The sequence below is a fragment of the Salvelinus namaycush genome, chromosome 9 (assembly GCF_016432855.1).
Source record: "Salvelinus namaycush isolate Seneca chromosome 9, SaNama_1.0, whole genome shotgun sequence".
In the NCBI taxonomy this organism is placed as follows: Eukaryota; Metazoa; Chordata; class Actinopteri; order Salmoniformes; family Salmonidae; genus Salvelinus; species Salvelinus namaycush.
In genome coordinates, this window is record NC_052315.1 from 53,566,929 (window position 1) to 53,580,861 (window position 13,933).

A 13,933-nucleotide genomic window follows, 5' to 3' on the forward strand; every position below is an offset into this window, starting at 1 on the left:
TCCAGAACTGCCGTATGGCTGGGAGAAGATCGATGACCCTATCTATGGCAGTTACTACGTAGAGTAAGTCCTCCCCGCAAAACAAAAAAACATTCCCAGGACATTAGCTAACATTCTCATTAAGTTCTAATCAGGTTTTGGTCTAACATTAGCATTATAACATGCAACAGACATTCAAAGAACATTCAACAAATGCTGTTCTAAGAAAAGTAATTTCTGTCTTCATTGGTTACACCGTAAAGGGGTTACTGTAATATTCACAGTACGGTATTTGCCACTAGCTGTCTAAGTTACTGTAATATCCTAGCAATGACACACAATACTGTAAAATGTACTGTATTCTAGTGTAAAAAAAGTCAACGTTACTATAATCGTAATGAAGGAAATACATTGAGGGAACACTGGGTTTGTATTTTACAGTATTTTACTGTAATTAAATGGGATTGGCGCAAGCTGGTTGGCTGCTAGGTAATGTGTTTGCATACAGTACCATTCGAAATACAGATTTTTCACTGCCCACATCTTTGTTAGCCACAAATTTAGGACACACTCCTGACATAACACTTTCACCTTAATCATGCACTGATTTCTATTTGAGCTACATTCACCAATTTCAAATTAGATGTGTGTTCTCACCCAAGTATCAACGACTACATTGCAGACGCCTGCCAAATCTCACAACGCATGGCTAGGTGTTGAACATATAAACATATACACTAACCACACCATTATGCCCATGCAACAGTGCAATGTAATCAGCCTGGAGCATAACCATTGTTTTAGTCAATGTGTATCTGTCTGCTGTGAAGAAGGGAACACAAAACACACTGATGCTGCTGGATTTCACTGTCATAGTCCTGTTCCTTGCAGCCACATCAACAGAAGGACCCAGTTTGAGAACCCCGTCCTGGAGGCCAAGAGACGACTGGAGCAGCAGCAGATGCAGAACCAGGGACTGTCAGCTCTGCCTTTACCTACTATATACAGAGGTACAACAATACCCCCTATACTCCACAGTACTACCACTCTACTATATAGCCAGGGACTTTCTGCTTTATTCAAAGATAAAGATATATACTGTACATACAATATCAGCCCTGGTCACCACATACAAAAATACCATTTACCATTTTAACTTCTTCTGGCTGCAGGGGGAGTATTGAGTAGCCAGATAAAAGGTGCCCATTTCAAACGGCCTCGTACTCAATTCTTGCTCGTACAATATGCATATTATTATTACTATTGGATAGAAAACACTCTCTAGTTTCTAAAACCGTTTGAATTATATCTGTGAGTCAAACAGAACTCATTTGGCACAAACTTCCTGACCAGGAAGTGGAAAGTCTGAAATCGAGGCTCTGTTCTTCTTCCTGCCTATAAATGGGCATGATACGTAAGAGTATACGTGCACTTCATAGACCTTCCCCTGGATGTCAAGAGGCTGTGAGAGAAGAAATTTAGTGTTTATCTTGGTCTGAAGTGGAATACAAGCTCTTTGTATGACGTGTCCCTCATTTCCGGTACTCTGGGGAGCGCGAGGTGGACAGTGGGATTGCCTTCTGTTTAGCTGCCGTTATAGGCGACTACTATCTCCGGCTTTGATTTTATTTGATACATGTGACCATATCATCGTAAAGTATGTTTTTTCAATATAGTTTAATCAGATTATTGAAATTTTTTCGGGAGTTTTGCCGTGTTCCGTTCTCTGACTTTGTTGACGATGGAGAGATCCGTGCCACTTGGCTAGTGCGCTTACTAAATCAAGAGGGAAAGTTGCCGTTCTAAATCCAAACAACGATTGTTCTGGACAAAGGACACCTTGTCCAACATTCTGATGGAAGATCAGCAAAAGTAAGAAACATTTTATGATGCTATTTCATATATCTGTCGTAGATGTGAACTAGTCGTCGGCGCCCAAGTGTTTCTGGCTATTGTGGTAAGCTAATATAACGCTATATTCTGTTTTCGCTGTAAAACACTTAATAAATCGGAAATATTGGCTGGAATCACAAGATGCCTGTCTTTCATTTGCTGTACACTATGTATTTTTCAGAAATGTTTTATGATGAGTAATTAGGTATTTGACGTTGGTGTCTGTAATTATTCTGGCTGCTTTCGGTGCAATTTCTGATTGTAGCTGCAATGTAAACTATGATTTATACCTGAAATATGCACATTTTTCGAACAAAACATAGATTTATTGAATAACATGTTATAAGACTGTCATCTGATGAAGTTGTTTGTTGGTTAGTTTGGTTGGTTCTTGGTTAGTTAGGTTGGCTTTGTGCATGCTACCTGTGCTGTGAAAAATGTCTGTCCTTTTTTGTATTTGGTGGTGAGCTAACATAAATATACGTGCTGTTTTCGCTGTAAAACATTTAAAAAATCGGACATGTTGGCTGGATTCACAAGATGTGTACCTTTCATATGCTGTATTGGACTTGTTAATGTGTGAAAGTTAAATATTTTAAAAATATATATTTTGAATTTCGCGCCCTGCACTTGAGCTGGCTGTTGTCATAAGTGTACCGACGTCGGGCTTGCAACCAGAAGAAGTTTTTAACTCTTCTTACAATCAACAGAAGTATAATATGCTCAGGGTTGGCTTTATAGGTTGGGAGGGGCCTGGCCTGCCTTACTGCACCTCCTTGGTAGTCTGTCCTGAATAAGCCCACTGCGCTTCTACGGGCATAATATGCAGACCTAAGCTTGTCGCCTTCATTCCTGCCTTTGGGACATTGACTCACATTGTTAGGGCGGAGACATGAGCGTCTCATTGATATTTTACCAAAATAATAATTACGTCTGTCCAAAAAATTATTCAAAATACTTTACCAGAGAGCTTGACTTAACCATACAGGATCATACATTTTTTTTTGTTGCTGTGGATTCACAAGTGCATAGGTCTATGGGGAGCAAGCAATTTGGGCAGCACGTGTGGAAATAGGCCTAGCTGATTATTGAGTTTCGGCTGTCAGTGAAAAGCATTGAAAATGTGTGTAGACAATGTGTCTTGAGTATAATTTAAAATACTGAGACAAGAAGAAGGGGAGGGGTGTGTGGCTAAGACATGGGTGTCTCTCTCCAGAATGCATGCACTCTGCTCTCCAGAATGTGCTCCGATGTCTCTGCTAATTCTTGCACGTTCATTATTCCATTGTGTGAATTGTATGTAACCAGTAGGCCTAGTAAATGTACCATTAATTCCAGTCATTTGGTTTCATTAATTTCTGTTAATGCATGAATTACAGTCATTTATTGTTCTCATTCTCGGAGTGGAAACGTTGTTTGCAGAGTGTTGCTTTACAGTCCCCGCTGTTCCATAAGGTGTTTTTTAATCTGTTTTTTAAAACTTCATTAGGGTAGGGGGCACTATTTTCACCTCCGGATGAAAAGCGTGCCCAAAGTAAACTGCCTGCTACTCAGGCCCAGAAGCTAGGATATGCATATAATTGGTAGATTTGTATAGAAAACACTGTACAGTTTCCAAAACTGTTAAAATAATGCCTGTGAGTATAACAGAACTGATATGGCAGGCAAAAACCTGAGAAAAATCCATCCAGGAAGTGGGGGTTTTTTTTCTAAAAAAAAATATTCTATTGAATTCCATTACAGTATCCATTGACTTAGGACTCAAATTGCACTTCCTATGGCTTCCACTAGATGTCAACAGTCTTTAGAAGTTGTTTCAAGCTTGTATTGTAAAAAATGAGGGAGTAAGACCAGTCTGAATGAGTGGACCCTGCAGTGTCCCAGAGGTTTTTCATGCGCACGACCGAGAACACGCCTTTCTTGTTTTGTTCCAAATACAATGCTTTTAGTTTTAGAAATATTTAGGGCTAACTTATTCTTTGCCACCCACTCTGTAACTAACTGCAGCTCTTTGTTAAGTGCTGCAGTCATTTCAGTCGCTGTAGTAGCTGACGTGTATACTGGTGAGTCATTCGCATACATAGAAACTCTAGCTTTACTCAAAGTAGGTGGCATGTCGTTAGTAAAAATTGAAAAAAAGCAAGGGGCCTAAACAGCTAACCTGGGGAATTCCTGATTCTTACTGGATTATATTTGATAGGTTTCCACTAAAGATCACCCTCAATGTGTCCATATGTCAAAGGCATTAGTTGAATTTGTATTTGAGATTTTTATCATTTTAATTCATATTTTTATGATTAACCAGGTGACAATAATTTTGAGAAACAAAAACGTTATTATTGAAATGAAACTGTTTCACGAAAATGTGAATACAAAAATAATCAGAACTGCCATGCAGATAGGTAGAAATGGTAGGAAAAATTGTAAGCTTCCCCAAACTTGAATCTCACGAGCTGCCTATTGTCTTTATTATAACACCCAGAAGGTCCCGTAAAAATAACTGGCCAAATCAAATGCCTGTTCATTCTGGTGCCAGCCCTGGCAATACTAAGGATGTGGGTTAAATTTCCACATTAATCACATACAAATACTCTAAAATATGTATACTCACATAAGTCGCTTTGGATAAAATAATCTGCTAAATGGCATATAATATTAGATACAGACAGTACAGTGCACAAAGCTTATATTGAATGCTGTATTAGCAATCAACCGCTTATAGTGATAAAGTTGTCCTGCACGGATGTAATCACTATAAGAGGGAATATTATTGTGCCTGAGTTTGGCTGAGCGGGTAACACTGCAAACTCTAGTCCACATATGATCCCTGCGCCGGAGACTGGGCTTTACTTCCTGGTCCAGCCAAACCATTTCTGATATATCTCTCTTCCCTTACCGCAACAAAAAAAAGAAAGAAATATATATATATATATATACACACATATGTAGTTGAAGTCGGAAGTTTACATACACCTTAGCCAAATACATTTAAACTCAGTATTTCACAATTCCTGACATTTAACCCCAGTAAAAATTCCCTGTCTTAGGTCAGTTAGGATCACAACTTTATTTTAAGAATGTGAAATGTCAGAATAATAGTAGAGAGAATGATTTATTTCAGCTTTTATTTCTCTCATCATATTCCCAGTGGGTCAGAAGTTTACATACACTCAATTAGCATTTGGTAGCATTGCCATTAAATTGTTTAACTTGGGTCAAACGTTTCGGGTAGCCTTCAACAAGGTTCCCACAATAAGTTGGGTGAATTCTGTCCCATTCCTCCTGACAGAGCTGGTGTAACTGAGTCAGGTTTGTAGGCCTCCTTGCTCGCACATGCTTTTTCAGTTCTGCCAACACATTTTCTATGGGATTGAGGTCAGGGCTTTGTGATGACCACTCCAATACCTTGACTTTGTTGCCCTTAAGCCATTTTGCCACAACTTTGGAAGTATGCTTGGGGTCCTTGTCCATTTGGAAGACCCATTTACGACCAAGCTTTAACTTCCTGACTGATGTCTTGAGATGTTGCTTCAATATATCCACATAATTTTCCTTCCTCATGATGCCATCTATTTTGTGCACCAGTCCCTCCTGAAGCAAAGCACCCCCACAACATGATGCTGCCACCCCCATGCTTCACGGTTGGGAGGGTGTTCTTCAGCTTGCAAGCCTCCCCCTTTTTCCTCCAAACATAACGATGGTCACTATGGCCAAACAGTTTTATTTTTGGTTCATCAGACCAGAGGACATTTCTCCAAAAAGTACGATCTTTGTCCCCATGTGCAGTTGCAATGGCAGTTGCAACCGTTGTCTGGCTTTTTTATGGCGGTTTTGGAGCAGTGGCTTCTTCCTTGCTGAGCAGCCTTTCAGGTTATGTCGATATAGGACTCGTTTTACTGTGGATATAGATACTTTTGTACCTGTTACCTCCAGCATCTTCACAAGGTCCTTTGCTGTTGTTCTGGGATTGATTTGCACTTTTCGCACCAAAGTACGTTCATTTCTAGGAGACAGAACGCGTCTCCTTCCTGAGCAGTATGACGGCTGCGTTGGCCCATGGTGTTTACACTTGCGTACTATTGTTTGTACAGATGAACGTGGTACCTTCAGGCGTTTGGAAATTGCTCCCAAGGATGAACCAGACTTGTGGAGGTCTACACATTTTTTTCTGAGGTCTTGGCTGATTTGTTTTGATTTTCCCATGATGTCAAGCAAAGAGGCACTGAGTTTGAAGGTTGGCCTTGAAGTACGTCCACAGGTACACCTCCAATTGACTCAAATGTTGTCAATTAGCCTATCGGAAGCTTCTAAATCCATGACACCATTTTCTGGAATTTTCCAAGCTGTTTAAAGGCACAGTCAATTTAGTGTATGTAAACTTCTGACCTACTGGATTTGTGATACAGTGAAATATAAGTGAAATAATCTGTCTGTAAACAATTGTTGGAAAAATGTACTTGTGCCATGCACAAAGTAGATGTCCTAAACGACTTGCCAAGAAATTTGTGGAGTGGTTGAAAACGAGTGTTAATGACTCCAACCTAAGTGTATGTAAACTTCTGACTTCAACTGTAGTACGGTCTTCTGTCATCCATCTCACAGGGATTTTTCTGCTATTGAAATCCTTGTGCGGGCCACCTAAGCTTTCTTTGGGGTCCTTTCTTTCTAAGTCCAAATAGTAGAAAATATTAGTATTTCTTTCATAACAAATATACTATATACTGTGACCCGTTTCAAGAATAATAGGCATATGTCACACGTCACTACTTCAAAGGAGAAGCACAATAGTTTTTATTGTTCGTTTTTTTATTAAATCCCCCCAAAATTTTGGGGTGCCTCCCAAGTGACGCAAGAAATTTGTGGAGTGGTTGAAAAACAAGTTTTAATGACTCCAACCTAAGTGTATGTAAACTTCCGACTTCAACTGCATATATATATTTTAGGAGTGATTATTCTACTGTATTACTGGACTACTCTAACCCCCCCCCCACAATTCTCCAGAGAAGCCCCCATTCACGAGGGACCCCACCCAGCTGAAGGGCTCCTTTCTGTCCACGGCTCTCCAGAAGAGTAACATGGGCTTTGGCTTCACCATCATTGGAGGGGACGAACCGGATGAGTTCCTGCAGGTCAAGAGTGTCATACCCGAGGGCCCCGCTGCACAGAACCAGAAGATGGACACAGGTACTGTGTTTCAGGAACTAACCACACACACACACAATTTATTTGTTACAAAATCATGAAATCTATGAAGCCACATTCCTCTGTGTGGGTGGGTGGGTGTGTGGTGTGGCCTTTACCAAAGACGTGCTCCTCCAAACATATTCAAATTATTCAGGCATATAATAACATATCTACGGTCAGCCTAGGCTATATCTTGCTTATTGAAAACGTGCCTCACACATACAATACCATTTATGGGAGCCTAGTGTTTTTTATTTGAGGAGAAGTGCGATGCGTAAAGGCTTATATTTGAAGCCAATTACAACAATGTTGACTGTCACCACTCCAAACATATTGAGCAAACACTGGATTTTTTTTTTTTTTTACTTGTTACTGTAGCCTATGCTATTTGATAAACTGTATCAATCCACTATGGACTAGGAAGAGAATATTCCATGCCCCCAGCTGAATTGGAGTCGATGACAACCCAAAGACCGTCAATAACCTACAGAACTTGAGACAACGGCATATAGTTTTAAGCCATGAAATGCGTTGATTGGCCAATGAGTGGCCAAGCCCTCATCACGTCTATCATTTATTTATCCATCAAAACCCAGTACTTTCGTGCCACCGCTAGCTATGGCACTCATAGTTCCCACAGTGAAAATAGCTCAAATATTTCTGACACAATGTAACGGCTGCTCTCCTCCTCTTCGTCTGAAGAGGAGAAGCATGGGTCGGACCAATACGCATCGAGGTATGCAGTCATAATGAATTTATTTAAATGATAGACAAACACGAAACACTTGAGAATTTACAAAATAACAAACGCAGTCAACAGACCTGAACAAACGAACTTACATGACACGAAGAACGCACGAACAGGAAAATAGACTACACAAAAACCGAACGAACAAACATACCGAAACAGTCCCGTGTGGCGCAACATACACAGACACGGAAGACAATCACCCACAAACTAACAGTGTAAAACAGCCTACCTATATATGATTCTCAATCAGAGGAAATGAATAACACCTGTCCCTGATTGAGAACCATATAAGGCTAATTAACCAACACACTCCCACATAGAACAAACAACACAGACTGCCCATCCCAACTCACGCCCTGACCAACTAAACACATACAAAACAAGAGAAAACAGGTCAGGAACGTGACACACAACCCTGGACCAACGCTAACATTTACCATTAAAATAGAGCCCTCTATCTCCCTCTTGCTCACTCACTGTCCTGATTTCACTCTCTTCTGCTTGCTGTCTCCCGCTCTCTTTGACATTGCCAAACATACACACACACGCATAAACACACGCATAAACACACGCATGCTCACACACCACACACACACACACACACACACACACACACACACACACACACACACACACACACACACACACACACACACACACACACACACACACACACACACACACACACACACAATCCCTGACTGATATTTGCTGGCCTATTTGAGCTGTGGTGTTGCTGTGTGGGAGGGGAGTATGTGTACTTGTCTGTGTGTGTCTGCACGCGTGTGTGTTTGTTAACCATCACCAGGTTGGCATAGCAGTACAGTGGCAGTGTGATGGTTGTCTCTTGGTGCCAATACACTCCAGATGGCTGGCATGTCCACAGAGACACACTGAGCCTCTGCTACAGACACACACACACACACACACACACACATACACACACACACACACACACACAGTGGTGTAAAGTAGTCAAGTAAAATAATTTAAAGTACTGCTTAACTAGTTTTTTGGGGGTATCTGTACTTTACTTATATTTTTGACAACTTTTACTTTACACTACGTTCCTATTGAAAGTAATGTACTATTTACTACATACATTTTCCCTGACACCCAAAAGTACTCGTTACATTTTGAATGCTTAGCAGGACAGAAAAATTGTCAAATTCATGCAAATTCATCCCTGGTCATGCCTACTGCCTCTGATCTGGTGGACTCACTAAACACACATGCTTCGTTTGTAAATGATGTTGGAGTGTGCCCCTGGCTATTCGTAAGTAAAAAAAACTAGAAAATGGTGCCATCTGGTTTGATTAATATAAGGATGAATCCTTTAATTTTTGATACTAAAGTATATTTAAGCAATTACATTTACTTTTGATACTTAATTATATTTAAAATCAAATACTTTTTTACTTTTACTCAAGTAGTATTTTCGGGGTGACTTTCAATTATAGTCGATCATTTTCTATTTGTATATATTATGGATCCCCTGCTGCCAAAGCAGCAGCTACTCTTCCTGGTGTCCAGAAAAATTAAGGCAGTTTATACAATCTTAAAACATTACAATACATTCACAGATTTCTATTAAGGTATCATTACTTTTACTCACGCCCCCCCCCCCCCCCCCCACACACACACACACCCACCCATGTAGAGCTTTGCCTTCATTCTAACTCTGCTGCCATACTGATATCATGGGCCTCTGTGACACTCTAGGGCAGGGGTCGGCAACAGGTGAAACCAGCCCCCAAAATATTTATGTTTTTGGGGGATTTTAGTGTTTGGTAAAAATGTACTGTACAATCACCAATTCAGCAAAGAAAATCTGTTGCTAAAAATAAAAAGAGAGACGTGATCATGTCTCACTGTTATCAAGGTAAATACAATCTATTTTTGGGTATACTTTGTAAGTGCCTTGGCAGCAGCTAATGGGGATCCGAAATAAATACGTAACATTTGCAGGGTACAAATTACCATCTGCTCTGACAAAAATTGGCCGACAGCTGAATCTAGTTGCCTACCCCTGCTCTAGGGACATCGGACTTCTTCTGTGTTCACTAATTATACACACTCTCTATAATTCGCTAGAGATTCCGATGATAGCTGAGACACATTTGAATGCGTTTGTTCAGTACAGTATGTTTTTATACCTGTTTCAGACCATCTTCTTCCGTTTGATGCCTAATGAACAAGAACTCTGCCTCCTCCCCCTTTAGGTGATGTCATCGTCTACATCAATGACATCTGCTGCCTGGGCACCACTCATGCCGATGTGGTCAAACTCTTCCAATCTGTTCTCATTGGACAAAGCGTCACCCTGGTCCTCTGCCGGGGCTACCCCCTGCCTTTTGACCCCGAGAACCCCAGCGGGGCGTCCGCCGGAAACTCCCTGACCCCCGTTGGCATGGAACACCACCCCATGGTGGTGAACGGGCGTAGCAGCTACAACCATTACCTGGAGTACCTCTCCCTGAGCTCTCAGCTCCCTTCACAGGCTCTAGCCCAGCCAGGGGAACCCCACCCTGGGGACACCCACCTGGATGGGTCCTCATTGCCGCCCACCAACCCCGGGTCCGCTCCGGCCGTGACGCCGCGCGACGACAATGTCTCCATAGTGTCGTCAGGGGCGACGGGGATAGCCGGGGGCGTGATCCAGGGGGCGGAGCTGCTGACTGTGACTATGGTGAAGAGGGCGGAGGGGTTCGGGTTCACCATCGCCGACAGCCCCACGGGGCAGCGGGTCAAACAGGTGGGGTGTTATTCTTGTGTTAACCTTCTCTGTATGTTGTACATTTTGCATTGTGCATTCTACTGCTCTGTCTGTGTCCGTTTGTCCATCCATCCCTCTGTCTGTCGTCACCCCTACTTTTCCATCCTCATACCTGACTATGTTCCGTGTTGTACAGGTGTTGGAGCCGGTTGTGCAGGACGGAGTGGGTCTGAATGAAGGAGACCTGATCCTGGAGGTGAACCAGCAGGGTGTGGCGGGGGCGGGACACGGCCGTGTGGTGGAGCTGCTCAAAGAGTGTCCTGTCGGAGCAGAGGCCACGCTACTCATACAGAGAGGAGGAGGGGAAGGTAAGTCTCTCTGTCTCTTGAACAGACTCTTTCTGACTTGATTACCCTTTTCACACTACTGAGCTTAGCTGAGCCAAGCCGAAATGTACTAGGTTGGCTTGGTTAAGCACCCACAATAGATCCTAGAATGGACTCAGTGCTGGAAATAACAATGGGAGGAGAAAATATCAGAGCCAGCATAATATTGTTCAGGTTGTCACATAAGTGTGAAAAGGGTATCTGTTTATCAGCATGTCTCTCTCTCATACGTACAGTATGTTCCATCTGCAGAGACTTGTGGTTCAAAGAGGAGATTGATGAAAGATCTTAGATTGTCTTGAAGGATGTCTCTTTTTAGGCATTCACTGACAGACATACCACAACAGACCTATTTCTACAGACCTATGTACAGTACAGTATTTAAGAGCACCCTATATGGGTGCTTCATCATATAGGGAGTCTTTGTCCCTCCCTTTCTCTCTTTTTTTCCCTTCTCGTATTTTCCCTTTTATGGTTACACAGTTGGAATTTAGAGGGGAGATTGATGGATACAAAGAGGGGTACAGACAGGAAGGGTTCTATCAGGAGAATCGGACCCTAGTCATCAAGGTAGTTGTGTGGTGCAGAATCGGCTGTGTTTGCACTTGACCACACTCTATCACTATCCTTTACGATGCATGTCCCTTTGTGCTTCTGAAATGAGTGGAAGAATGAAATACACCACCATCTTTGGCCCAAGGGAGTTGCTAATTACCTTAGGCTGCCTGTACCAGCCGACCCATAGAACAACTCACACACACATACACATACACACACACATGCAGACTTGAGGACACACACACACACATTAACACATACAGTGCATTCGGAAAGTAATCAGACCCCTTGACTTTTTCCACATTTTGTTATGTTACAGCCTTATTCTTAAAAGGATCTGACCCTTTTTCAAATTTTTGCCTAAAATGACAAATTTAAATGGATTAAATCGTTTTGTCAGCGATTTCACACTCGACTCTTCTTGGGTATGACGCTACAAGCTTGGCACAGATCCTCTCAAGCTCTGTCAGGTTAGATGAGGAGCATCGCTGCACAGCTATTTTCAGGTCTCTCCAGACATGTTCGATCGGGTTCAAGTCCGGGCTCTGGCTGGGCCACTCAAGGACAATCAGAAACTTGTCCCGAAGCCACTCCTGCGTAGTCTTGGCTGTGTGCTAAGGGTCGTTGTCCTGTTGGAAGGTGAACCTTCCCCCCCCAGTCTGAGGTCCTGAGCGCTCTGGAGCAGGTTTTCATCAAAGATCTCTCTGTACTTTACTAATGCTGCCACCACCATGCTTCACCGTAGGGATGGTGCCAGGTTTTTCTTCCAGACGTAATGCTTAGCATTCAGGCCAAAGAGTTCCATCTGGGTTTCATCAGACCAGAGAATCTTGTTTCTCATGGTCTGAGAGTCCTTTAGATGCCTTTTGACAGACTCCAAGCGGGCTGTCAAATCAAATCAAACTTTGTCATATGCGCCGAATACAACATGTGTAGACTTTACCGTGAAATGCTTGCTTACAAGCCCTTAACCAACAGTGCAGTTCAAGAAGAAGAAAATATTTACCAAGTAGACTAAAATCAAAAGTAATAATAAAAAGTTCAACAATAACAATAACAATATCAAGGCTATATACAGGGGGCACCGGTACTGAGTCAGTGTGTGGGGGTACAGGCTAGTTGAGGTAACCTGTACATGTAGGTGGGGGCGAAGGGACTTTGCATAGGTAACAAACAACCAGTGAGTAGCAGCAGTGTGCAAAAGGGAGGGGGGGTAAATGTAAATTTTATGAATTGTTCAGCAGTCTTATGGCTTGGGGGTAGAAGCTGTTGAGGAGCCTTTTGGTCCTAGATTTGGCGCTCCGGTACCGCTTGCCATGCGGTACCAGAGTGCCAAGTCTAGAACCAAAAGGCATGTGCCTTTTACTGAGGAGTGGATTCCGTCTGGCCACTGGCCAAGACCTGATTGGTGGAGTTCTGCGGAGATGGTTGTCCTTCTGTAAGTTTCTCCCATCTCCACAGTGGAATTATGGAGCTCTGTCAGAGTGACCATTGCATTCTTGTTCACCTCCCTGACCAAGGCCCTTCTCAGTTTGGCCGGGCGGCCAGCTCTAGGAAGTCTCTTGGTGGTTCCAAACTTCTACCATTTAAGAATGATGGAGGCCACTGTGTTCTTGGGGACCTTCAATGCTGCAGATATGTTTTGGTACCCTTCCCCATAATTATGCCTCGACACAATCCTGTCTCGGAGCTCTACGGACAATTCCTTCAACCTCATGGCTTGGTTTTTGCTCTGACCTGCACTGTCAACTGTGGGACCTTTCCAAAGGTGCAAAGCTGTCATCAAGGCAAAGGGTGGGTACTTTGAAGAATCTAAAATCTATATATATATATATTTTGATTTGTTTAACACTTTTTTGGTTACAACATGATTCCATATGTGTTATTTCATAGTTTTGATGTCTTCACTATTATTCTACAATGTAGATTTTTTTTTTTTTTTTAAACACTGAATGAGTAGATGTGTCCAAACTTTTGACTGGTACTGTATATAAAAACAAAAAACGTGCCTACCCAGCCTGGCAAGAGTGTCCCAAAGGGTGTTTAGTTTCCCCAGTGGCTCTGCATGCGCGGAGAGGGCATTCTCTGCTGCAGGCCTGCTCTCCAGGCACCATCGCATGAGCCTGAAGCCGCAGACTCTGAATTCACTTTTAGAAAGTTTGGCCAAAGGCACTGAGCCTAATAAGGCATTTTTAGTTTCATTTGAATTTAATTCTAAGTAAGTCACAGCCTATGTGCGCAATTTATAGAATATAATGATTTAATACAATGAAATGTTGTTTAAATGCTGAGCGCTTAATGTTCCAGCCAGCCTAGTGTGTCGCACTCGCAAATGCTTCACTATTTCTTTAGGTGTCGGCTATAGCCTTAAAATAATAGGCAAATAATATAGCGTGAATAATTCATTTTTGTTCCTTCTTAGGCTACCTGACTGGCTCCTGACTTATTTAAAGTGTTTATATATAA

At 42.2% G+C, this 13,933-nt stretch overlaps 1 protein-coding gene across 1 annotated transcript in view; it reads left to right on the top strand.

Annotated features, from left to right (window-relative positions):
* The window catches only part of LOC120054194 (membrane-associated guanylate kinase, WW and PDZ domain-containing protein 2-like), a 285,181-nt gene that overhangs the window by 209,028 nt on the left and 62,220 nt on the right, over positions 1–13,933 (top strand). The window contains exons 7-11 of the mRNA XM_039001646.1: positions 6–63; positions 871–989; positions 6,874–7,056; positions 10,030–10,562; positions 10,720–10,891. Of these exons, the coding sequence (XP_038857574.1) occupies positions 6–63; positions 871–989; positions 6,874–7,056; positions 10,030–10,562; positions 10,720–10,891 (1,065 nt within the window). The remainder of the gene's footprint in view (positions 1–5; positions 64–870; positions 990–6,873; positions 7,057–10,029; positions 10,563–10,719; positions 10,892–13,933) is intronic.